The sequence below is a fragment of the Saccopteryx leptura genome, chromosome 12, assembly GCF_036850995.1.
Source record: "Saccopteryx leptura isolate mSacLep1 chromosome 12, mSacLep1_pri_phased_curated, whole genome shotgun sequence".
NCBI lineage: Eukaryota > Metazoa > Chordata > Mammalia > Chiroptera > Emballonuridae > Saccopteryx > Saccopteryx leptura.
Genome location: NC_089514.1, coordinates 10852472 through 10877000, shown reverse-complemented (window position 1 = coordinate 10877000; position 24529 = coordinate 10852472). Strand labels below are relative to the sequence as shown.

The window sequence follows — 24529 nt, the reverse complement described above, 5'->3', positions numbered from 1 at the left end:
CACTTGGGCAGTGACCAGAAACTGAGAGCAGAGATGGCAGGTTCTTGGGGGCAGAGGGTAAATACTTTGCCTGGGGAGTGGGCTCTCAGTTATGAATTGGCTCCACCACCAACTGGCTACATAACCTTGACCTATTTATTTAGTTCTTTTTATTTAAGCCTCAGTTTACCCATCTGTACCAAGAAGAAGTTCAGTAGGATCACAAAAACAGTAGCAATGGTAATTGACTCCTCAGTGAATAAATAAAACCAGTGAAAACCCACTATGGGGGATGTCAAGACCACGAAGAGGCTGCGGCTCAGAGAGAGAAAGTGACCAGCCCAAGCTTGCATAGCTAGCCCTGGCCTCGGGGAGGCAGCCCAAGCGGTGGGACTCCGGACTCCGCAGCGCTATCATTCTAAGCTGCTGGAGGCTCCCTGTGCGCCCCCACCCCTTTTCGGAACATTGAGGCATTCATTCCCCAGTAGAATACATTTGAAGACATCCAGGCAGACGCCCCAAGCTAGCTGATCGTTTCAGGCGGGGTTGTGGGGGCATAGGCCCAAGGAGAGTCTAGGTCCTTCCTAGGACTTGCTGGCTAAGGAAGGCTTCGCGGAGGAGGAGGAACAAGCCGACAGACACGGAATCGTGAGGATGTGGGAGGGAGAAAGAACAGGGCTTTCTCGCTCTGGGCGTCTTGGGGAAGGTGGAAAGGAGGGCGGTGAGCCCAGGGGAAGGCCTGACTCTGAGCCCGGAAGCCCAGCGACAAAGGGGGGAGTGGTCGCCCCCGCATCCTCCTCTCGCTGTCGCTGTCCGCCCCGCAGCTCTTGCTGGTGTAAGCTTTTAAGCAGGCGAAAGCGGCAGGCGGGGTCCGGCCCCCCCACCCCAGCCTCCGCCGCCCCGGCCTAACCCCTCCCCCGGGCGCCCATTGGCTTGCACCCCAGCCCCAGCCTGCGAAGTGCGCGGGGGAGAGGGTGCGGGGAGAGGGGGGGGGTCGGTTGCCTCCCTCCCGCCCGGAGCCTGGTTTCACCGCGGAGGCGGCGCGGCTCCCGCAGGGCAGACACGCTGGACCGGCGCGGGGCGCGGGGAGGGCGAGGGCAGCGCGGGGCGCCGCGCTCGGGCCCCGGGCGGTGACTGACAGCGGCGGCTTCAGGCGAGCGCGGTCCCCGCGTGCGCACACGCACACGCACACGCCGCCGGGCAGGCACTCGCGGCCGCGGGCCGCCGGCGGACACACGGCCGCGGAGACCCGGGGTCGGCGCGCGCTCCTCGGCGCACAAGCTCTCCATCGCCCGGCGGCGGCGCGGGGCGCCGACTCGCCGCTGCGCGTCTTCCCGGAGGAGTCCGCCCTGGGCTGACCCGCAGCCCGCGGCCCCGCGGCGAGGCCCCGCGGGGAGAAGGTAAGGGCCACCCCGCTGCCCCTGTCCCTCCACGCCTCGTCCGCCCTCCCCGGGCTCCACAATCTTCGCCCCTCGGGGACTGCGGACCTCCTCCTGCAGCTCGATAATCCCTGCAAACCGTGTCCTCCACCAACGGAGAGCGGCCCAGGGCAGCGCAGGGCCAACCTCCTGAATACGAAATGAAGCCCCCTCGCGTCGCTGCTCCCTTCCTGCGCGACTGTCTGACACCCCCTCCCCCCAAATGTCTGCTGGTTCGTGCTGGAGGCGACCGATCCCTAAAGTCCTTAGGGGGTGGGGTCGGCCTAGCTACCTCGCGCCCCTTCCGGTGCCCGAAGGCAGGACCAGAAGCTGGGAATGCACTGCGGCCAGAGACCCAGAGCGACCCACACGGACTTGTCCCTCTACTCCCAGGGCACTCGGACGCGCCTACGCGAATTGGGCAGGTGACGCTGGAGGGTCCCCGGGTGCCTCAGGAGGTTTGAAGGGTGAGCAAGTGATGTGGTCGGTAGGAAGTGGGGTCGGGGCCAGCATAGAATGCCCCCCACGGTGACACATTCGGGATTATTCCAACGAGCGTCGTCTCTCGGTTTCCCCGCAGCGTGGAGGGGCTGGGGTCTGGATGGTTTTGGTGGTCCCGCGAGGAAACGCCCCCCGGGGGCCTGTGGGAGAAATACACCTGCCTCCGAGACCCCTGCCGGCTGCCTTAAAGGCGCAGGTTCCTGCGGCAGCTGCAGAAGGAGGGGGGCACATCCTGGCGGTACATCGTTGGGTTGGGGCATCAAAGGAGCCAGGGTGCCAATGGATGGAGCTAGACACTCAGAAGGGAGCCCAGCCAGAAGCTGATTGTATTTCAGGTGGAGTTGGGGATTGGAGCCTCACCCCTGGAAGGAGCTCAGACCCCCTTTGGAAGATGCTGGGGTAGTGTGGTAGACCCCTGCTAGCGCTGGGGCTCCAGCCCACATGTATGCAAGTGCGTCGGTTCCCCTTTCTCTACCTCCTCCAGCCTCACAATGTCTGCAAAGCCATCCCCTTGAAAAAAAACTCAGAAAAAGGAGACAGGCATTTGGCTTTTCCTGTGAGCAGCCCAGTGTGTCTATGTGTGTGTGTGTCGGGGGGGAGGGGGGGCTTGGGATGGACAGGGCTTCAGAGTCTGTGGGGGGCTACTTGGGCAGATACAGGTAAGCGTCCTGAAGGTCAGACTAGAGGCATTTGGGTGGCCGTGGGCTTCCGAAGGGGACGAAACCCTGTTTGAACCGTGTGGGGGGAAGCAGCAGCACCCAGGTTTCACCAAGAGGCCCTAATCTGAGTTTGGTGCCCGGCGCAGGTGGGGTTGGGCCCACAATTACAAAGTAAATCCAGCCCCTGCTTCCCGGTGACCTTGGGTAGAGCCAGAGGCGCCAGTCTGGACACAAGCCGAAATTTGAATGTATAAATTAGAGACAGAAGACACTGGGCAGGCCCTGGGCCAGATCTTCCAACCAATCCATCAACAAGTGTGTGTGTGGGGTGAGCAGGCAGGCGGCCCACACCTTCCTCCGCCAGTGGGCAGCTCATCCTGGTTCTGTGTCGGGGACAGGACCCGGGAGTCTGTCTGCCCCTGTTCACAGTGAGGGCAGGCATCTGTGGGGAATCTCTGGAAGGACCTTTCTCTGTATCCCAAGGATTAATCAGGCTCAAGGCTGGCAGGGGGTTGGTTCATTGGCGAAAGCTTCAGAGGCTGTGTTTTTCTCCTGCTTCCACCCTCTCTGCCACGTTCCTACTGTGGGCTACCCTCTCAGTTTGTGCTGGATAAACAAACCCACAACAGTGGTGTTTACCATCAGCTTATGCAACCAGGAGGCTGGAAAGACAGGAGATAAGGCCTTCCTCCCGGGCACATGGCTCAGGTCTCCCAGGTGTCTGGCCTCCCTGGGAGGAAGATGTCACTGACCAGCGGCTGGCCCCGATTAGGTAGAGGACAGACACCTCGTGCTATCTGCCAGAGGGCAGAGCCAAGGCCCAGCTCTGCTCCGCTCAGTACCAGCACAAAGCCTACTACACACACCTGGGTGACAGTGGGTTTCTTGTCAGGGAGGTATGTGAACATGAGTGATGCCCCAAACAGGGGCCACCTGGGGGCGTTTCTACTCAGGTAGGGACTAGAAGAGGTTTGGTCACCGCTGAACAGGGTCTGAGCTGCTGGGCCTAGTGGTCCAGCTGCCGGCCAACATGCAGGCAACTCCTCGGCCGTGTTTGTGACGAGCCCCGGATGCCGTCAGAGGCACATGGTGACAGCCACCCCCACAGTGACACACAAAGGAGTGACACATAGCCGGGGAGGCATGTAGGCTTCCCATGGTGCCGGGCAGAGAGCTGGGGCGAACCATGCGAGAGCGGAAAGACAGACGGGCACCGGGACACACGCCTCGCACAGATCCAGGGGTACCTGGGACCCGGGCGTTTGCCCAAGGAAGTCACGAGAGCCCTCCTCAGTGCCAGTCCATGTGCACGCTGAACTGAATGCAGGAAGTGCCTGTGTTGCATGAGATGAGGACGAGGGATGGCGACGTTTCTGCAAAGGGCCAGGTTGTCAGTGTGTTCGGCCGGCTGGCCGTTCGCTGTGGCAGCCACTCCACTCTGCTGCTGGAGCGTAAAAGGAGCCACACAGACAGTGTGGAAACAAATCGGCATCGCTGTGTCCTGATAAGCTTTATTTATGGACACGGAGATTTGGATTGCATACAGTTTTCGTGTGTCATGAAAAAGGAGTCTTTACATTTTTTTTCCTGACCATTTAAAAATGTAAAAACCATTCTTGGCTCACACCGCCTGTCCAAAAATAGGTGGCAGGCTGGATCTGATTCGCCTCAGGGGTTTGCCAAGACCTGGGCTGTAAGGTGAGAGGTGGCTTAGGAGGTAGGAGCACGGAGGGGCTGCGTGCTGAGAGCGGGAGCTGCCCTCTCTGTGTGGAGCTCAGAGGGCCCTTCTGTTCGGTGGGCCAGTGCCAGCTGAGGCTCCCCGCCTGGCCTGAGCACCCCACCCCAGACAGGCCTCTGATATGTCTGTGTGATAAGTGTCCCACTCTAAGGACACCACACCTGGAGACCACAGTCGTGACTGAAAACAAAACGTCACATCCCTGGAGTTCACTGGAGCCTCTTTTTCCATCACCCTCTGTGCCCAGGTCTGTGCCCACCTCCACCAGGAGGGAGACCACAGGGAAATCTGGACAGGTCCCTTGTTTCCAGATGAGACTTGAAACTTCACAATGGGCAGGATGAGACGTGAAACGGCCCCAGCAGGAGTGAGGCACGGGTGGTTTGCAGAGGAGGGTGAGGTCAGTAGAGGCAGGTGCAGTCAAGGTGGGTTTCCTGGAGGCAGTGGTAGGAGGTCAGGTTGACTTTGAGAAATACCTGAATGCTCTCATTTCAGCTCCAAGCATTGCTTTAACTGTTCTTACCTTTCCCCCCTGGCGAATGGGCACAGCAGGGGGTTGGCGAGGGTGAAGATATAAAGCTACTCTGTAGACATCTCTGAACTTCCCAGCTTCTGACTTCAGGCTGTGTGGTGAGCCAGGGCCTGCCCCTGGTGTCTTCCTATTCCTTCTGTCCCCACCTGCCATTTCCTCCCTGCATTTTCCTGGGGGCTGGGCCAGAGACTGTCCTCTCCCATCTCCATGTGTCTCTGGGCTCCATCTCTTTTTCCGTTCCAGCGGCCCTTCCCCACCCAGGCCCCATTATTCCCCTGAATCCAGAAAAAATCCCCTGTGTGGCTTCTGCCTGCGCTTTCCCTCCCATTGAGCTCCCCAGCCTTCTGAGCAATATCCCCTAACTGGGAAGCTGGTCACTTGACTCCCCTGCTTAGAACTCTTCCTGCTCCATGGAACAAGGCTGCAGTGTCCCCGGGGTGTCCACGGCCGTCTGCCCTCTTGTCCACCCCACCCCCTGATACCTCTCTGTGCCCCTCCACGCCCACAGGTCGCCTTCCCAAACACATCCACCAGGCACTCCTCAGAGTTTTCTGGGCCCCCACCACCTGCCCTTTCTGTGCCAAGTGCTGAGGGCATCAGAGCGGGGCCTCTGAGCGGAGGCTGCTGGTTCAGAGGGGTCACCTGTCCCTAAGCCACACCCTGTGCCGAGAGGGGCTCTGTAAACACCGGTGGACAGGTGCCTGCCCCTGGTTCCGCTGCCTCTCCCCCTCCCCCTCCTCCACACTTCCCCTAGCCTTCCATTATGTCTTTCTTGCCTTGCTCTTTCCCCCTTTTTTTCCATTTATCTTCTGCTTCCTCCTCTCCCTCCTCTCCTCCCTCTTGCATGGTCCAGGGGGGGCTCTCCCTGGCAGGGACCGCCCAGACCCCCTCCAGGACAGGAGATGAGCCTGGACCACCCAGTGTGACAGGGCTTTGCAGCAGGGCCTTGGGAAAGTCTCCTGGGTTCCTGGGACCCAAGCCCTTGGCAGTGAAAAGGGGAAACGCCACATGTGTGCTGCGCCCTGCCCTTCCTGCCCTGAGCCCGGGTTCCCCACGTGTTGGATGCAGAGCTTGGGTGAGATCGTTGCTGGAGTCCCTTCTGGGCACCTGGCTTCTGTCACCTGCTGGGCACGGGACCCCGGTGGCCATGCTCTGAAAGTGGAAGGTGTGAGCACCGAAGAGGAGCATGGCATTTATGATGGATTCTGCGATTGTCAGGACACGCCTCTCCCCGGTGCTGGGCTCTGCCCTTTCTCAGCTCTGCCCTTCGCAGGAGGAAGGGGTTCCGGGGGGTGCCCCTCTTCCTTCCCCTTTGAGAGGGTGGGGGCAGTGTTTCATCTTTCAGCTTCGCCCCTTGGCTCGCTGCACTGAGAGGGAGAGGAGGGCTTGGGGGGAGGGGTGTGCTTAGGTTCTATTAATCAAGAGAACGTGGGGAGAGCAAGAGAGGCCAGTGACCCACCTCTCCTGGGTCCTCTTCTGCCTGGCGCCCGGGCTTGACACTGCCCGGTGCTGGGGAGGGATGCCAGGCAGCCAGAGGAGTCCAGCAGGAGCTGGCCCAGAGGGCCCCAGTCCCATGAGGGCAGGAGAGGCCCCCAGGGCTGTGTGTCCCCACAAAAAGGGGGGGGGTGCTGCCCTCCCGCTGTGGGGCTTCCATGAGGCAAAGCAGGACCTGGAGAGACGGGGAAGATGTCAGGCTTCGCCCCTCGGGGGCCTGGACCAGCCGCTGGAGAGGGGTGAGCACCCCATCCAGGGAGCTGGATGCTGCAGGCAGGGTCCTGCAGGGTGTCGGGCAGTGGGAGGATGGTAGAGGGTCTCCGAGTCCTCTCCCACTCCATGTGGGAAGGCGGGAGCCCAGTGAGTCACGCAGGCTCCGGTGTGCTGACGGATGACACGTCTTCCTGCATGCCTGCACAGCGCTCGTGGAGGACTCGCTGCTCTCGGCCCCTCCTGTCCGGTCTGCCGTGGGGCTGGGGGGGCCCGTGGAGGGCGGGCCTTCCTGAGCCTGGAAGGGGCAGCGGACTCCACTCTGGCCCAGGGATCTGTCACGCCTCATTCCTGCCATGCAGCGGTCCACGACTGTCCTCGGTGTGACCTTGGGAAGTGTCTTCCCTTCTCTTGTCTCTGTCCCCAAAGGTAACTCAGTACCCCAGGGAAGTGGCCTTTAATGTCCATCTCAGGTGTGAAATGCTATGTTTATGGTTAAATCTCCCCCTGGATGGTTCTTTAGATAGAGAAGTATGGGCAGAGGGTAGCAGAGGGCCTGACCGAGTCCCCAAGAGTGTCAGAGGGACCGCTGAGGGGGACCAGTGGGTTCTGGGCTCACCTTCCGTTCGGCAGTAGCAGAGGCTGGCGGGAACATAGGAATGGAACGCACCAGTTTCGGAGCCGGGTGGCTTGGGTTTCACTTCCCAACGCTACCGCATATTTGCTGTGTGACCCAAGGAAACTGCTTAGCCTCTCTGTACCTCAGTCACATCGGCTATAGAATGAGGATAACAGTAGTCACTACTTCATAGGTTTGGGCAAGTGAAATGAGTTAATGCATATTTATTGCTTGGAAGCGTGCCTGACACATACTGAGTGTTTAATAAATGTTAGTCATTAGTAGAGAAAGGTGCAGCTGGCCTGCTGTTCCCATTTTGAATGTGACACAATGCAAAAGCCTGAATGCAAGCGGCCCAATGACAATAATAGTCAGCATGCGCACTCCCGTACCGGGAGCCAGGCTATACTCCATACTCCGCTGTTTTACTTACATAAATCTGTGCATGCCTCACAGTCATATCTATGAGATAGGTGTTACTATTACTCTCACTTTACAGATAAGCAGATGGAGGCACTGAAGAGCTAAGCAGCTTGCTTGAGACCCTAAGGCTAAAAACTCTAGCCAAATGGTCCCTAAGTCCACCACAGTAAATGCCAGAAGATAGAGTTTATTGCCCTCAGATGAGTTGCAAAGTTGCCCCAGCAAAGCCTGGACCCAAGAGAGAGACCCTGGGAAGATCAGTGACGAGGTCATCCTGAGCCACTTGTGTGGCTCGGCCAGAAGGGTCCTGTGTGCATCCGGAAGGGTCCTGTGTGCACCCGGAAGGGTCCTGTGTGCATCCAGAAGGGTCCTGCGTGCACCCGGAAGGGTCCTGCGTGCACCCGGAAGGGTCCTGCGTGCACCCGGAAGGGTTCTGTGTGCACCCGGAAGGGTCCTGTGTGCATCCGTCCTGTGTGCATCCAGAAGGGTCCTGTGTGCACCCGGAAGGGTCCTGTATGCATCCGGAAGGGTCCTGCGTGCACCCGGAAGGGTCCTGCGTGCACCCGGAAGGGTCCTGCGTGCATCCGGAAGGGTCCTGCGTGCACCCGGAAGGGTCCTGCGTGCATCCGGAAGGGTCCTGCGTGCACCCGGAAGGGTCCTGTGTGCACCCGGAAGGGTCCTGTGTGCATCCGTCCTGTGTGCATCCAGAAGGGTCCTGTGTGCATCCGGAAGGGTCCTGCGTGCATCCGGAAGGGTCCTGCGTGCATCCGGAAGGGTCCTGCGTGCACCCGGAAGGGTCCTGCGTGCACCCGGAAGGGTCCTGTGTGCACCCGGAAGGGTCCTGTATGCATTGTGAAGGGTCCTGTATGCATCTTGAAGGAAGGGAGAGTCCACCCCAGGCTGCAGGAGCCAGGCCCTGTCCTGCAAGGTCATTGGCAGCCTGAAGGAGGCAGCGGAGGGGGTCGGCCAGGCCAGGCCAGGACAAGGGGCAGGGGCAGCTGACAGAGCTGGGTGGCAGACCCCGGGGTTGCACCTAAGGGCAGAAGAGCCGTTCGGGTGGCCCAGGGGAGTACCAAGTTTGGGGCAGGTGGCCTAATATCGCATACTCTGAGCGCTGTGCAGCAAGGTGCCTGGAAGCTGAGGAGGTGACCCCTGAGGTCCCCAGCTGAGGTGGGGGCGTGGGACGGTCCAGGCTTGGGGGCTTCCAGGGTTTGTCTCGCCGGTGTGTCTGTGTCCAGTTGGGCAGGGGGTAGATGGTAGTGGGGGAGGGTAAACAACGAGGCAACAGTGGGCTCAGAGAAGAGATCTTAAAAGTCCGCCTCACAAGAGAAGGAAATTTGTAACTATGGTGACCGGTGTTCACCAGACTTCTTATTGTGGCAGTCGTTTCGCAATATATTTTGCAAAATATTGAATCATTGTGTTACACACTTGAAACTATGTAATATAACGCTCAATAGCAATTACATCTGAACAAAAAAGAGAGAGGACAATAGGGAGAATGCACAGGCCTAAGTCTAACCCGTCCATCCTGTGTCTCCAGGCTGGGGCCACACCTGGCCCCTGGCTCCTGTCATTGCCTAAGCAGCCCGCTGACCGAGCGGGGAGCTGGGGTGGTTGGGCTGGGGCGTCCGCTCCGGCGTGTCTTCAGTCCAGAGCGGTGGGACTGAGGGGTGAGCACGTGTGTGTGCACATGCACAGGTGTGTGTGTGTGTATGTGTATGTCTGTGCCCCTGCGCCTGCATCTGAATCCAGATAGGCCTCCTTGTCTCTGTATATAGCCGAGTGCCTTTGCATAACAAGTGTGTCTAAGTGTGTGTATTATTACATAGGTCAAGAGTCTGTTAAACACACCTGAATACCTAACTTGCGGTGTGATTCGTCTGCATACATCTTTGTTCTGTGAGTGTACTTCTGCACTGCTGGGAAGGAGTGTGTGTGTGTGTGTGTGTGTGTGTAGTTGTCTGTCAGCCCCTAAAGGAATCTCCTCCTTTGTGTATTCCACACATGGCTGTTTGTATTGGTGCGTTCAAGCTGGTGCCCCGGGGAATAAATGTCTCTCTTTGTCTATGATAGGTCTTTATGATCTTCTCTGTGGACCTGTGTATTTGTGTGTGTGTGTGTGTGTGTGAGAGAGAGAGAGAGAGAGTGACAGAGAGAGAGAGAGAGTGACAGAGAGAGAGAGAGTGACAGAGAGAGCGAGAAAGAGAGTGAATCAGAAACCAGCCATCCATCCTCAGTACACAAACAGCTTCCTTGCTGTTGTCACCTGCTGGCCCTCGAGAGCACCGGAGTCCAGACTAGTGGTCAGGAGGCAGCCATGCCTCCCAAATCAGGCACCTGTGGGTTAGTGGTGACCCTGACATGGGCCTAGTCCTGTAAATGATTTAATAGCGATAAAAGTAATTGTTAAATCATTGTGTAGTATGTCATTGTACGGCCATGCCGGGGCCTAGGAGCAGCACCTCCCTGCTGGACGCCTTGTTGCCCAGTGTGTGCTGTTACTGCTCTTTTAAATGACTCTGCAGGGAGCATCCTCGCCTCCGCCTCCTTTTGTACGGGTGCACATACTTCCCCAGGGTCGACCTCCAGGCGCGGGATCCGGGGTGCACATACTTCCCCAGGGTCGACCTCCAGGCGCGGGATCACCGGATCTGTGGGGACACATGCTAGTGGGCGGTTCTAGCAGACCAGACCCACCCCCTGGGCATGTGCTGGGGCTCCCACCGCCTCTGGGCTTGGCTCCCACACCCTGGTGTCCCCACCCGTGACCTCCATCCTTGAGGACCTCGGGGCTCCTGCAGCTCTGAGGCCCCCTCTCGGCCATCGGCAGCTCTGGGGCCCCCTCTCGGCCATCGGCAGCTCTGGGGCCCCCTCTCGGCCATCGGCAGCTCTGGGGCCCCCTCTCGGCCATCGGCAGCTCTGGGGCCCCCACTCGGCCATCGGCAGCTCTGGGGCCCCCTCTCGGCCATCGGCAGCTCTGAGGCCCCCACTCGGCCATCGGCAGCTCTGGGGCCCCCTCTCGGCCATCGGCAGCTCTGGGGCCCCCTCTCGGCCATCGGCAGCTCTGGGGCCCCCACTCGGCCATCGGCAGCTCTGGGGCCCCCTCTCGGCCATCGGCAGCTCTGGGGCCCCCACTCGGCCATCGGCAGCTCTGGGGCCCCCTCTCGGCCATCGGCAGCTCTGGGGCCCCCTCTCGGCCATCGGCAGCTCTGGGGCCCCCACTCGGCCATCGGCAGCTCTGGGGCCCCCTCTCGGCCATCGGCAGCTCTGGGGCCCCCTCTCGGCCATCGGCAGCTCTGGGGCCCCCTCTCGGCCATCGGCAGCTCTGGGGCCCCCTCTCGGCCATCGGCAGCTCTGGGGCCCCCTCTCGGCCATCGGCAGCTCTGGGGCCCCCACTCGGCCATCGGCAGCTCTGGGGCCCCCTCTCGGCCATCGGCAGCTCTGAGGCCCCCACTCGGCCATCGGCAGCTCTGGGGCCCCCTCTCGGCCATCGGCAGCTCTGGGGCCCCCTCTCGGCCATCGGCAGCTCTGGGGCCCCCACTCGGCCATCGGCAGCTCTGGGGCCCCCTCTCGGCCATCGGCAGCTCTGAGGCCCCCACTCGGCCATCGGCAGCTCTGGGGCCCCCTCTCGGCCATCGGCAGCTCTGGGGCCCCCTCTCGGCCATCGGCAGCTCTGGGGCCCCCTCTCGGCCATCGGCAGCTCTGGGGCCCCCTCTCGGCCATCGGCAGCTCTGAGGCCCCCTCTCGGCCATCGGCAGCTCTGGGGCCCCCTCTCGGCCATCGGCAGCTCTGGGGCCCCCACTCGGCCATCGGCAGCTCTGCAGGTCGTGGAGGTGAAGGCTGCCCAGGGGCCCAGTGGGCTGAGGTGGGTGAAGGGGGCTCTGTCTGTGAGGGGCCCAGGCTCAGCAGCCGGAGCCAAGCGGCCGCCTGTGAGTGAGCACGTTAGGAGCGCGGGTCTTTTTTGTTGTAGTCTGGGGCCGGGGTGGGGCAGTGGTGGCGGCTTGAAAAGCTCCCCCAGTCATCTGGTTCCCTTCCGAGTGTTGCTCCCCGCCCCTCAGCTTCCATCCTTGCTGCCCTGTCAAAGCCCAGTGGGGTCCGGTGGCTGGGAAGGGTGCAGGAGCAGAAGAGGGCAGCATGGGACGCCTCATGGACAAGTGGCAGATGTCACTGCCACCCCCATTCCGTAAGTGGGGACTTCTTCAGATGGCCTCTCCTGAGAGCCACAGGGACAGGGAAATGCCCTCCCTGGTGGGCACACGTGTGACAGATAAACTGTTGTTGTCGAGGGAGATTTGGGGAGGCAGTCGTCTGCCGCAGAGGAGAACGCCATCCGGACCACCCCAGCAGTGCAGTGGGGGCCCGAGCCACTGTGCTCCCCGCGTGTCCCCCGGTCCTAGCACTGGGCAGGTGCTCAGTGGGTGTTTGCAGAGGCTGCGGGTTTTGCCACAGGTGGGGAGGAGGCCGGGGGAAGGGCAGGCTATCTCTGCCCCTGCTCGCCAGGATTCATGCCTTTTCCTCTCTCCACCCCTAGACGCCCGCGGCTGTTCAGCGGCTGCTCGGAGTGGGAGGCCAGCGGGCCGACCGCAGCCTCTTCCGGGATGAGAAGCGTCATGGCCGCCAGCACCGTGCAGGCCGTCCTGGCTGCTCTCCTGCTGCTGCCCCTGGTAAGGACCCAGGACCGTCCCCTCCATGGCCAGCTGGAGCCCCAGGCTCACCTGAGCCCTCCCCCGAGAGAGCCTGTGTCCTGGGCATGATGCCCTCAGCTGGCAGCATTCCCACCGGACTACCCGGCACCTCTGTGTGAATTAGAAAGGGTGTCCCATCCTCAGGACCCTCAACTGACTTGATCGGAAATTGTCACCCAGTTTACAAATCTGTGATGATGGAGACACATGTGGCAATCTTGCAGAACGTTATCCTGCTCAACTGTGCAGGCTTCAGAGCTCAGAAGCCTGCTCTAGGCTCGTGCCTCCCCCAGCACAGGGGCGGTGGGGGGCTCCCCGCCTTGGCCCCTGCCCCGAACAGGGAGTTCAGACCCGCAGTGGATACAGCTGTCCTGAGAGTCCCGGATCCATGTCCTGCCTCTGCCCTGCCCTCCTGTGTGACCACAGACAGGCCCGCCCCTCTCCCCGGAGCCATCTGCACCTCTGTGAACAGTCAGGGCCGGATTGAACACTGCCCGCGGCGGCTCAGACGCCTTGTGCCTGCCTCTGCGCTCCCCGACACTCCCTTACGGAACCATTCCAAATTTTGAGTTAGTGACACCATTGGGACACAGCGGTCATGAGAGCAATGCGTGGGCTCTGAAGTGCCTTGGTCCCGTGCTCGACCCCAGCTTCTGCTGCTAACCAGCTGAGGGGCTTCGGGCAGGCATGTCCTGACTTCTTTGAGCCTCAGTTTCCTCTTTTGTAAAAGGGGGCAAGAGTAAGTGAGAGTGGTTCATTGGCCCGCTGAATGCTGCTGCCACTCCTTGGCCAGTGGCCCTGTCCTGAGCCCGCAGGGGAGGGGGGAGGAGTGCTCTCAGCCCCTCCTCCTGCCCAGCCTCTGCTTCTTCCCCTAAAGTGCAATAGCTGCCTCCTGGTCTCTGAGACCAGACTGCCTATGTTCCAATCTTGGTTGTACAGTGTGCTAAAGCTGGGTGACTTTGAGCAAGTTACTTAATATCTCTGTGTTTACCTCTGTAAAATGAGGCGTGGTAGAAAGAGCATCTACTTTGTAGTACTCTGGAGATACACACACACACACACACACACACACACACATTCATACATACCCTCCTAGTTTATGACAGAATGAAGCACGCATGTGGTAAAGTGCTATCTATATATGTATCTGCTACTCTTTTTATAAGACTTAAAAACTGAGACCCAGGGCCAGGGTGGGATCCACCCAAGGCCACACACTGAGTTGGCAAAGAAGGGCCCTCATGGGACCTGCGACAGAGTGGGTGTCAGGACCTCTGTTGGCCCTGAAGTCTCTGTGTCACTATCCTCTTCCTGCTTCTGTCCCCTCCCCCCACAGCCCCCAGGGCTTAGGGAAGGGTGCTCACAGGGGAGCCTCCCTGCTCCCTCCCACCACCCATCCCTGTGTCCCCTGCAGACCTCTGCCATGCACTCCAACTGCATCTTCAAGCAGGAGCAAGCCCTGTGTCTGGAGAAGATCCAGAGGGTGAACGAGCTGATGGGCTTGAATGACTCCTCCGCAGGTGAGGCGGGCGCCAGGAGGGCACGGGTCCGCGGCACAGCCGGGCTGGCCCCGAGAACGGGGACTCCCGCCGGGAGGGCGCGGTCCCCGGCACAGCCGGGCTGGCCCCCAGAACTGCGACTCCCGCCGGGAGGGCGCGGGTCCCCGGCACAGCCGGGCTGGCCCCCAGAACTGCGACTCCCGCCGGGAGGGCGCGGGTCCCCGGCACAGCCGGGCTGGCCCCGAGAACGGCGACTCCAGCCTCCAGCCGCCTTGTAAAGCAAGGTGGAGGCGATGGGTCCTGGGTCCTGCAGAAAGCTCTCTGGGTGATGGAGTCCTGAACCTGTTCTGGGCAGTGACACTACGTTCGCCCTCCTTGGGGGACGGCCTGCCCTGGGTGCCTCACCGTGGGAAGGGCTGTTCTGGGTGGCTGGATGTGGCCACCTCTGATCCCAGGGGGATTAGCACAGAGCTGGGGTCTGGGCTGGGCAGGACCCTGGCTGTCAGAGAACTCGTTAGCAGGCAGCCTGGGCCTGGAAGCAGCAGGGACACAGCGGTTGCTGGTGCCCAAGCCGGAGAACATGTGGCCACCCTGAGGCAGGAGACATGGGGCCCTTTCCCACCTCCTCTGCTCACTCCATCAGAAGCCAGAGAAGGAGGGGCCGACAGCAGGAAGCCCAGTCCTCCACCTGTCTGAGCAGTACTTCCCGGGACCACAGTTAGCCTGGGGAGGGGCCCTGCCCCCTCTGCTGGAAGGGCCATGCACTGCAGGACTTTAGCTGCCTCCCTTCTCCCCATTAAATAGATGCCATGACTCCCCTGATCCCAGTGGCAACCCAAAATGCCTTGCAGCATTTTCAAATGTCCCAAGGCCGTGGCATGGTTGTCTGGCTGAGAACAGGGGGTCCCGTGTAACCCCCTTCTCCTGACTCCCTCACTGTGCAGATGGGATGCCGAGGCTGACGGGAAAGAGCCTCCCTGCCTGCCTGACTCCCAGCGGGGCCAGGGAGAGGGTCAGCGTGGGAAAGCTGGGGACTTGGGGGAGGGGACATCCTGGGAGGCCTCACAGACTCTTCAGTCGCTGGAGGGCGGGGCTCTCTGCCCAGGCTAGAAGGATTCAGTTCTCCCTCCGGATCCTCCCCGTTTACAGGGAGCTCTTCTGAGCACCATCTGTTTAAATACTTGATTAATCTGCAGCCCAGTTATGTGTAACGGTCCCCCCAGGCCGAGCTCCCCAGCCAGGCAGTGAACATTAGCTGGTAACGGAGCCGCTCCCAGCCGTGCTGGCCTGGCCTGGCCTGGCCCTCCAGCCGAGCTCTGGCTCAGCCATAACCAAGGCTGCAAGGGGATTCTAGGTCCTGCCAGCCTGGGAAACTGAGGCAGGGTCTCCAACTAGGTGCAGGGTTGTAGGAGACCAAAATAAGATCTGGTCGAAGGCTCCGGGATGGGAAGGCGGGGCCCGGAGGCAGACCTGGAATGCAGGTGTGCCGCCGCCCAGCCCGGGGCCACGGTTCCTGCAGCCTGGGTGTCGGGGGCATTGGGGTCCCGCAGCCTGGGCGTCGGGGGCATTGGGGTCCCGCAGCCTGGGTGTCGGGGGCATTGGGGTCCCGCAGCCTGGGTGTCGGGGGCATTGGGGTCCCGCAGCCTGGGTGTCGGGGGCATTGGGGTCCCGCAGCCTGGGCGTCGGGGGCATTGGGGTCCCGCAGCCTGGGCGTCGGGGGCATTGGGGTCCCGCAGCCTGGGTGTCGGGGCATTGGGGTCCTGGGGGCATTGGGGTCCTGCAGCCTGGGTGTCGGGTGCATTGGGGTCCTGGGGGCATTGGGTTCCTGCAGCCTGGGTGTCGGGGGCATTGGGGTCCCGCAGCCTGGGTGTCAGGGCATTGGGGTCCTGGGGGCATTGGGGTCCTGCAGCCTGGGTGTCGGGTGCATTGGGGTCCTGGGGGCATTGGGTTCCTGCAGCCTGGGTGTCGGGGGCATTGGGGTCCTGCAGCCTGGGTGTCGGGGGCATTGGGGTTCCTGCAGCCTGGGTGTCGGGGGCATTGGGGTTCCTGCAGCCTGGGTGTCGGGGGCATTGCGGTCGGGCAGCTAGAAGCCTGCAGGAGGGAAGGGTAGAGGCGGCAGGTGGGGCACCGCACAGTGTGTGGAGCCCTGGGCTGGGAGAGGATGGGAGGGTCGCCCACAGGGGTGGTCCGGAAGACACGGGAGTGAGATGCGCTAAGGTGGACGCCCTCCCAGGACGGGGCAGGCCAGTGCTGGGGAGGAGATCCCCCCCTCCGTGTGCTCAGGAGAGAAAGAAAGGATTCATGGGGAAGATGGTATTTAAATCCCATCCTTGTGCTCAAACCTGGCCGCACGTCCAAGTCACCGGGGTGCGTTCAGAAAAGTGCGCTGCAGCCGCAGCCCGAGCCTGAGTTACAGCAGAACCTCGTCCCTCCTGGTCACCGCGGACATTGAAGGTTCCCAAGGCAGTTCTGAGGAGAGGCTGAGCTGAGAAACCCCGAGCCAGGGCCCAGGGACGAGTAGGCACCTGACAGGCGGTGAGACTGAGGGATGGGTGATTGGGGAGAACAGCCCATGCCGGGGACCTGCAGCAGCGGGGGGTGGGGTGGGGGGTGGGGGGTGGGGAGGGGCGGGAGTCACTTCCTGTTTCCGGACTCTTTATTGGAGGGAGGGAGGGAGGGAGGGAGGGAGGGAGTGGGTGGGTGGGTGGGGGTGGGCCAGAGAGCGGAAGGGGCTGGCTGAGGGCCCCAGCAGCCGGCGTCTGCATGTCCTGGTCCCTCTCCACTCGTGCTGGAGGTAGGTGGGGACAGCAGTGGGTGACTTGCACCAGGCTGGCATCCCCCCCAGTGTCTCCTAGGACCCCACCTGGCCCTCCTCGAGCTCTGCCTCAGAGGCCTGTGAGTCAAGGCCGACCACAGGTCACCCCTCGAACCTGGACTTGGGTGAGCGACCCCAAGCCTGTGGGAGGAACTCATTTCCCTCCCTCACTCACCCATCCCCTCACTGTCTTAACTCGTGTGATGAGCTGGAACCTTCAGGTGTCTGGATGCTCCGCAAACATCGTCACTTGGCCACAACAGGTGGATCTGATCTTCTATTCCAAAGAGAAAGCAGGAGCCAATTACGTGATGGGCTGGAGTCTTTAGGTGTTCAGCCCGGGTGGAGTGAGGGCAAGACCCGGGGGAGGGACTCCAGAAGGAGTTTCCTACGGGGCTGTGAGTCTAGGTGGTGGGATCAGGGAGGGCTTCAAGGAGGGAGGGGAATTCAGGCTGGGCATGGACAAGGGCTGGGTGTGAAGGGGTCTCCTGGAGGCAAGGGAGCAGCTCTCCTCTAACCCGGGGCGCCCAGAGGAGAGAGGAAACAGCCCCTCCCATGGCCTACCTGAAGAGAGCTTCCCCCACCTCTTCCTAATCCCCCTGCTTTGAATCATAGGATGAGGCTCTATGGGACAGAGCTGAGGCCTAAGTAAGCAGGACAAAAGGCCACCGTCTGGAGGAAAAGAAGAGGAGACGGTGGGTCTAGCTGGACCACCACCTCCATGGCCCTTTCCTGCTCTGGGCCTCAGAACCTCTGCTATTAAAATGAGGAGGTGGAATGGATGGATCCTGTTCAGAGCCAGTACTTACATTACAGCTTTACCGTGTGTCGGCGCTGCTCTAGTGCTCACCTCCCTTTGCAGGCACCTAGGGGGCAGGCTCTATTACTACCCCTGCTTTATAGACGAGGAAACTGGGGCACAGGAGGTCATGTACCCAGCTTGGAGACAGTCTGGTAAGAGGCAGAGGTAGAACCTGTACTCCGATAGTCTGTGCCCTCAGCCACTGGGACGCACTGCCTCGGAAGATGATATACTCTGGGCGGCAAGTGCAGTTTGGAACATTCTGGAAAGACTTTCTGGAGGAGCTGAGGAAGGGTTGGGGACCAGATCTGGGTTTCAGAGGGCAGATGGAGAGGCGTGGGAAGGCAGGAGAGAAAGGTCTGGTGGGGGACGACCGACCCAGCTGAGGGTAGAGTGGGAGCCGTGAGTGCAGTGGGCAGGACCTGGGACCGCCGGCTATGGAACCAGCATCTAAATCTTCGCACACACACGTGGGGGCATGGTGTGGCTCATTTAAACCTGAGCACCCCAAGGCCTGGGCAGCTGTCCCTGCCCTTAGCAGACGAGGCTTTGCAGACTCACAGGGGCTGGGCTGCTCGCCCGTGACCCGGTACGTCACGCACGAGGAAGGTGGAGCCGGGATGTGCGCTCGATGGTTCCAGAGTTCTGGTTCTTAACCACCACTGCTTTGGGCCCAGAAGAGGAGCGAGGAGACACCCGCACCCCAGGTCCCCCTCCTGCAGTGAGAGGTCCTACGGCAGAGGAAGTTGAAATGAGGCTGGAGAGAGGAGTTGGTTGGGGGAGGGGGGCCGTCACTTTTCTTGGCCATGAGAAGGCTGAAGGGCATTTGTCTTTCTAAAGGCCAGGATAGCATGAGGCCTCAGCCTCGGTGGTCTCCTTGGCCGGGTCTCCCAGGCCCCTGGTCCAGTGCAGCCGAAGGAGAGGGACAGGGAGGCCACAGAGTGTCCAGCTCCGCTTAGCTCAGCTCAGGCGTGTGGCCTGTAGGTTCCTGCAAGCTGAGGTTGGAGGAGCCCCCGCTCAAGGGGCCTTCAGAGCAGGTGGCCTCTGGGCACCTCGTCAGTGCCACTGTTCTGGGACAGTGTGGACCGCGCTGCCAGCGGCCAGCGGACGGTTTGCTAGGGCCCGAGAGAAGCCTCAGGCTGGGCCCCTGGGGCATCCTTGGCTTCAGACGGGACATGTTGCTGAACTGCGGGCAGCAAGCAGGCTGTCTTGTGCTGGTGGTTGCGCTGGGTGGTGTATTGAAACTGAGAGCATTTAAAATGCCCTCCCCGGACCAGTGATCGGCACTGGGGCGGTGGGCTTGTTGAGAGTGCGAGTTCAAAGCCTGTCGATGATTGTAAAGCATATCCAAGTTCAGGAAACACTGATTTGGCCAGAGAAGATCCTCCACCAGGGTTCTTAGGCCAGAGAACAGCTCCCGGGATATGAGTAAGCCAGGCCAGGGGCCAAGGGCCAACTCTGAGTGCAACTGAGAATCCACAGTTGTGCGTGATGTTGTTAATCTGTGCTTGGGTGAGTTGAGAGAGGCCGGGCCTCCTGCTGTTCCCCGTCTGTGCTCCTGCCTTGTCCCTTCTGTCCCCAAGCCCACACACTGTGCCTAGGACGCTGGCCACAGGTCAGCCAGCATCCCTGAAACACACTTGAAAATGACCAAGAAAAATCTGTTAGCTCGTTCCAGAGACTGTGGGTGCTTTAATACATTTTTTATGTATTTATATATATACATGTTTCCTGTATCTCTTAAACCCGGTGAAGCGAGTGCATCTGATGAGGGTGCTGGTCTGTTAGAGTTGAGCCGTGTGGCATTGCCTGTGGTTGGGGTTCCCAGGAAGACACCTGCACCCCTTAAATTCTGGTTCCTCACTGGTGCCAGGACCTGCAGCCCCCAGAGAACAGCAGGGGGTAATGTGTCTGGTGGCCTTCAGAGTAGAAGCCCTGGGACAGGATCGCGCTGGGGAAGGAGAGGAGAGGAACAGGCGGGCGGAGGAGGCAGCACATTTCGGCACGGCAATGGAGAGTGAAAGCTGGCCTCCGACTTGGTCTGCAAACCCTTGGCGTGTTTTAAAGATGTTTATTGGGACCGTTAATGAGGAGCTGCATTTAGTGGTTTTGTCCCTCATTCCAAACCCCTGAATGCGCAATGGGACTTGAGACAACCTTGAGTCCAGTTCGGTCACGTGACACACGGAGAGGCTGAGACCAGAGGTAGCAGTCACCGGCCAAGTCACACGGAGGGGCCGAGCCAGCTCTGGGACGGGGCCCAGCTCCGCGGCCCCAGCGGGGGTGCTCTTTGTGCTGCGGAAATCTCGTGCCAGAGAGAAGGAGAAAGGACTCCTGTGTGTGGGAACCTGCGTTTCCACTGATGAGGGTCCCAGATGCACGCAGGCCACGGGCCCGGCCCGCCGGGCTGGTTGCTCTGGTATCTCTGCACACCCCGGGCAGCCCACCCGCCCAGGGGGAGTCCAGCTGCGCCTCCCCTTTGTAGGGTGGTTAGGTATGGTCATCCTGGGGGGTCCCAGGAATCTGGGGAAGGTGGAAGAGGGAGGCCTGCAGCGGCCAGCCATGGCAGGAGGGTAAGGAGGCTTGTAAGGAGGACAACAAGGCCTGCTTATTGCTATTCTGACCCGCCTCTGGGACCAGTCCAGGGTGCTCAGTGCCTGGGCCCAGCCACACCCCCACCCTCACAGACAGGAGAGGCCTGGAGGAGGGAACCGCCACAGGGCTGGGCCCAGGGTCCCCGACCTTGGAGCAAGATCAGCTTTTCTGACTCTCTGAGATTAAACAGGCACTCGGCGTCAGGGAGGAGTGAGTGAGGTCTGCAGGGACCCTCACTCTGGCCGGGGGGGGGGGGGTCCCCACTCCTGGAAGGCTTGTTAAAACACACCAGCCCCACACTTCCTGACTCGGGGGGTCCCGGTGGAGCCTGGGCGCCTGCATTTATGGCAAGTCCCCAGTGGTGTTCCTGGTCCGGGGTCCACACTGTGAGAACCGCTGACCTCGAGGTGTCGGCTGCCTCCTCAGTGCCCTCCCCACACGCCCTGCACGGGGCTCTCAGCTCGTCCGCTTTGCACAGATAAGAAACACGGACTGGACCTAACTCAGGCCATTGCGGTCACGTGCCCGTGAACGAGCCCCGTGTTCTAGCAACAGCCACGCCCCCTCAGGTGGCTCCTCAAAGGGGCGACTGCGCCTCTGTCTGAGCCCCTTCAGAGCCGCTGGTCTCACGGGGTTTGAACAGCGTGGAACTGGACAGAATTGTCGCCATGACAACCTGAGATTAGCGTCTGATTTTGTTCCAGTCGAGGCTAATGGCTCTTGCGTCCTCTCTGTTCAGCTGGCCCAAGTGGTCTTTCCTTCCCACCCCCTGTTGTTGTCACCAGGCGCTGCCTCTCCCGGCTGCTTTGTGTAGATGTCTTAGTGGGAGCAGCCCCGGAGAGTGGGCATTCTCCCACCAAGCTGGCATCCCCCTCCCACCCCCCCCTTGCCCCGGCCTGAATGCCTCTGACAATGGGAGAGGTGAATAGGGAGGCTTGGGGTGTCCAGTGGAGAATGCTCCTAGGGACTCGGAGTGGTCCTGATTTCTGGCCTCCTCTGCAGGGGCAGGGAGACGAGGGAACTTCCTGGGCCGCTCAGCAGTGTCTGCTGCACTTGACCCCCCCACCCCACCCCTGAAGCACGCATTCCCGGCTGCTGTGGCAGAACCTCTCCTGGTTCTCCTTGTGTCTCCGGCCACCCCTCCTCGGCCTCTGGCCAGCTCCTCTCTGGCTGTTGGCGTTCCTTCTTCCATCGACGCCAGGCCCTCTTCCCTTTTCTTCTCAAATCTGCGCCTTCTCACTGGACCCTTCATCCAGGCCCAGAGCCCGACACAGATAGCGCCCTCTGCCCACCACTCCCCGCGTCTCCTCTGGTTGGACTTCCCCTCGGGAGGCCCGCCCTTTATCTCACTGCCCCGAGGAAATCTTGACGGATGCCCCGTGGGAGATGGCAGTGAGGCCAGGGAAGGTCCCCGGCCTCCCCGGGCATCTTCGTGGGCACCAGTGGGTAATGGGGGAGTGAGTCTCTGTTCCTGGTCGGAGCTCAAGTCTCTCAGAGTTGAGAGTAGCCAGCCCTCAGGGTGCACACCGGGAAACTGAGTCAGGATGGAACGGGTAGAGACTTGCCAGAGCCATACGTTGAGCCCTGGGCAGAAGCAGGCAAATCTCCGGTCTTGTGGCCGCCGTGCAGAAACTGAGGGGGCTGTGCCCTTTCCCTCTCTCGCTCCGCAAGGGCAGACTTCTCAAACGTGTTTGCTCCACCTCTGTAGCCCTGGGCCTGGTGGGCCCTGGCACACGGGGCTCAGAGAATGGTGGTTAAGAGAGAATGGTGGTTAAGAGAGAATGGTGGTTAAGAGAATGGTTGGTAAGAGAGAATGGTGGTTAAGAGAGAATGGTGGTTAAGAGAGAATGGTGGTTAAGAGAGAATGGTGGTTAAGAGAATGGTTGGTAAGAGAGAATGGTGGTTAAGAGAGAATGGTGGTTAAGAGAGAATGGTGGTTAAGAGAATGGTTGGTAAGAGAGAATGGTTGTTAAGAGAGAATGGTGGTTAAGAGAGAATGGTGGTTAAGAGAGAATGGTGGTTAAGAGAGAATGGTGGTTAAGAGAATGGTTGGTAAGAGAGAATGGTTGGTAAGAGAGAATGGTGGTTAAGAGAGAATGGTTGTTAAGAGAGAATGGTTGTTAAGAGAGAATGGTGGTTAAGAGAGAATGGTGGTTAAGAGAGAATGGTGGTTAAGAGAGAATGCTGGTTAAGAGAATGCACCCCCTGCCCTGCCTCCAGGCCTGGGACCTCCACCCTGGGGGCCACTTCCTCCTTGTGCCGCCCCCGCCTGAGCCCTGTGCCCCTGCCTGTCCCTGAGTCCTCCTGACTGTTCACCTCCATCTCACGTGCCCTGGGACCTCAGGAACATCAGCTGACACTAGACGCTGGCTGTGCCAGGGTCCCAGGTTCCATGTTAAGGGAACGTCTGTGAACGGGGCTGCTGGGACGCGGACCAGATGTGACCATGCTGCTCCATGCTCAACACAGATCACGGCGGCCAACGATGTGCTGCTGGGCCCCTTTTAAGGACCTGATGTCACAACAAAGTGTGTGCCGTCTGGAGTCCTGCCGGGTGGGTGGGCAGGAGCCATCAGTGACTGGCTTGTTGCTGTGACACCCGGGACACGGCCCCTGCCATGTGGCCCCCAGCATCTTTGACTTGTTGACTTTCTGTCCTCAGAGCTTTCTGTGGTGTTCCGGGTTCCCAAACTCATTCCAGGAGCAGAATGCTACAGGTTACTGTGACTGGGCGGGACCTCCAAGTAGCCAGCTCTCAGTTCTGAGACAGACCACTTCTGTCCAAGCAGTCCGGGCGGTCGTGGGCCCCCGCAGAGAGGCCGTGGGCTCATGCGGCCTGCCGCGGGCCCCGCCCTGCCCAGCGCCGGCCCGGGCTCAATTCTGAGCCCTCTGCTGCTCGGGTCCATCTTCCTGCCGGGCTTCTTGCAGGAGAATGATTTCCAGGGACTCCTAATCGGCATCGTGAAATTCATGACAACAGTAGGGGATGCGCACTGAGTGAGCTTGGTGCTCCGCCGGGAGCTTTACATGTGTGAAGTCATTAGTCCTCACGGTAGCCCCGGGGACGGGGCACTGCCTGTCACCTGCTGGCTGTCCTTTACCTGGCAGGGCGTCCTCTCCACGGCCCATGTGTATAGACCCCAAATAATTTAACAGCCTGTTCTCTGCCCTAATGACCATTTTAAGTATATAAAAAAAAATGATATACCGAAAGGTAGTTTATCATTTTATGCATTTAATACTTAAATAAGAACAAAAAAGGAGGCACACAAAACTAGATTATGTTATAAGAAAGAGCTTTAAAATATTAATGAAAAAAAACATTAAATAATACCTGACAGAAAACAACAAAACTGTTCTCTGAGATATTTCTATACTACTTCTTGATTGGCGTCCTCACTTGCAATTTTTTTTTTTTTTTACCTATGGACGGAATGAATGTTACAACGGACGATCAGAATGTGCTGTTGTGCAGATGAATGTTAAAAAAAGAGTAAGGAATGTCAATTTGGGATTTCCACCTTGGGCGGCTGTCCAGGCGCCCACCTTAGAGAGAACCCTGATCACAGGTGCCATTTTAACAGCCGGTTTGCCAGAGTCAACAAAAAAAATTAGGTATCGGTTCTGCCGAACCTGTGAGAACCGGCGGAATCCCACCGCTGCTCCTCTTCCTCCTTCGCCTCTGCCGTGCTCGCGCCATCCCGTGCCCTTCCTCTGCCCACCCGGAAGCGGGGCCCGCGGGGTCCCCTCGTCTAGGTCCTCTCCCTGGTGAGCTCCCATCCCATCGCCCCCTCCCCCAAGCCCATGGCGCTGGGCCTTAGGGACCGTGTCAGGGGAACCCAGACCACGGAGGGGTGCTCACTGCCAGGGCCTGGCTCTCATGCCTGTCTCCCCCACAGGCTGCCCTGGGATGTGGGACAATCTCACGTGCTGGAAGCCCGCCCACGTGGGCGAGACTGTCATCGTCAGCTGCCCCAAATTCTTCCAAGTCTTCGATCCAGACCAAGGTGGGTTTGCCCCGGGGCCTCTTCAGGCCACACTCAGTCCAGCCCGCTCCCTGCGCTCGGGCCCCAGACCATCCTGGGACACAGGTACCAGGGACGCTGGGTGCCCTGCGGGCAGATAGGTATTCCCTGCTCCGGAGTTAGCATACCGGCGTGGGCATGGGGGATAAAACCACAGACCTCCTGCACACGGGGTCACGGAGGCCTCCCTCAGACCTGACTCCCAGGTCCACGTGGGGCCCATCGTGACGGCTGGGGCAAGGCTGGGCTCTCACCCGTGACCTCCATCACTCACCCAGCTGCGGGCCTTGAGCAGGGCATTTCCTCCTCTGTCCCCTCTTCCCTGGTCTGTCAGATAGGAACGGGGCGTGGTCACTGGGGACCGTGGTGCACGTGGGAGTCACTCAGTGCAGGCCGGGGCATGTTTTTTGTTTTTTTTTTTGTTTTTTTTTTTTGTATTTTTCTGAAGCTGGAAACGGGGAGAGACAGACAGACTCCTGCATGCACCCAACCGGGATCCACCCGGCACGCCCACCAGGGGCGATGCTCTGCC

At 60.2% G+C, this 24529-nt stretch overlaps 1 protein-coding gene across 4 annotated transcripts in view; it reads left to right on the top strand.

Annotated features, from left to right (window-relative positions):
- The first annotated feature begins 968 nt into the window (after positions 1–968).
- ADCYAP1R1 (ADCYAP receptor type I) overlaps positions 969–24529 on the top strand; it is a 61303-nt gene continuing 37742 nt past the window's right edge. For 2 of the 4 annotated variants that reach the window (XM_066353834.1, XM_066353833.1), the window contains exons 1-4: positions 970–1379; positions 12108–12240; positions 13676–13781; positions 23872–23979. In XM_066353834.1, the coding sequence (XP_066209931.1) occupies positions 12175–12240; positions 13676–13781; positions 23872–23979 (280 nt within the window). In that variant the 5' untranslated portion in view covers positions 970–1379; positions 12108–12174. Of the gene's footprint in view, positions 1380–12107; positions 12241–13675; positions 13782–23871; positions 23980–24529 lie in introns of all 4 variants that reach the window. The other 2 variants (XM_066353832.1, XM_066353831.1) reach the window with 2 other exon arrangements.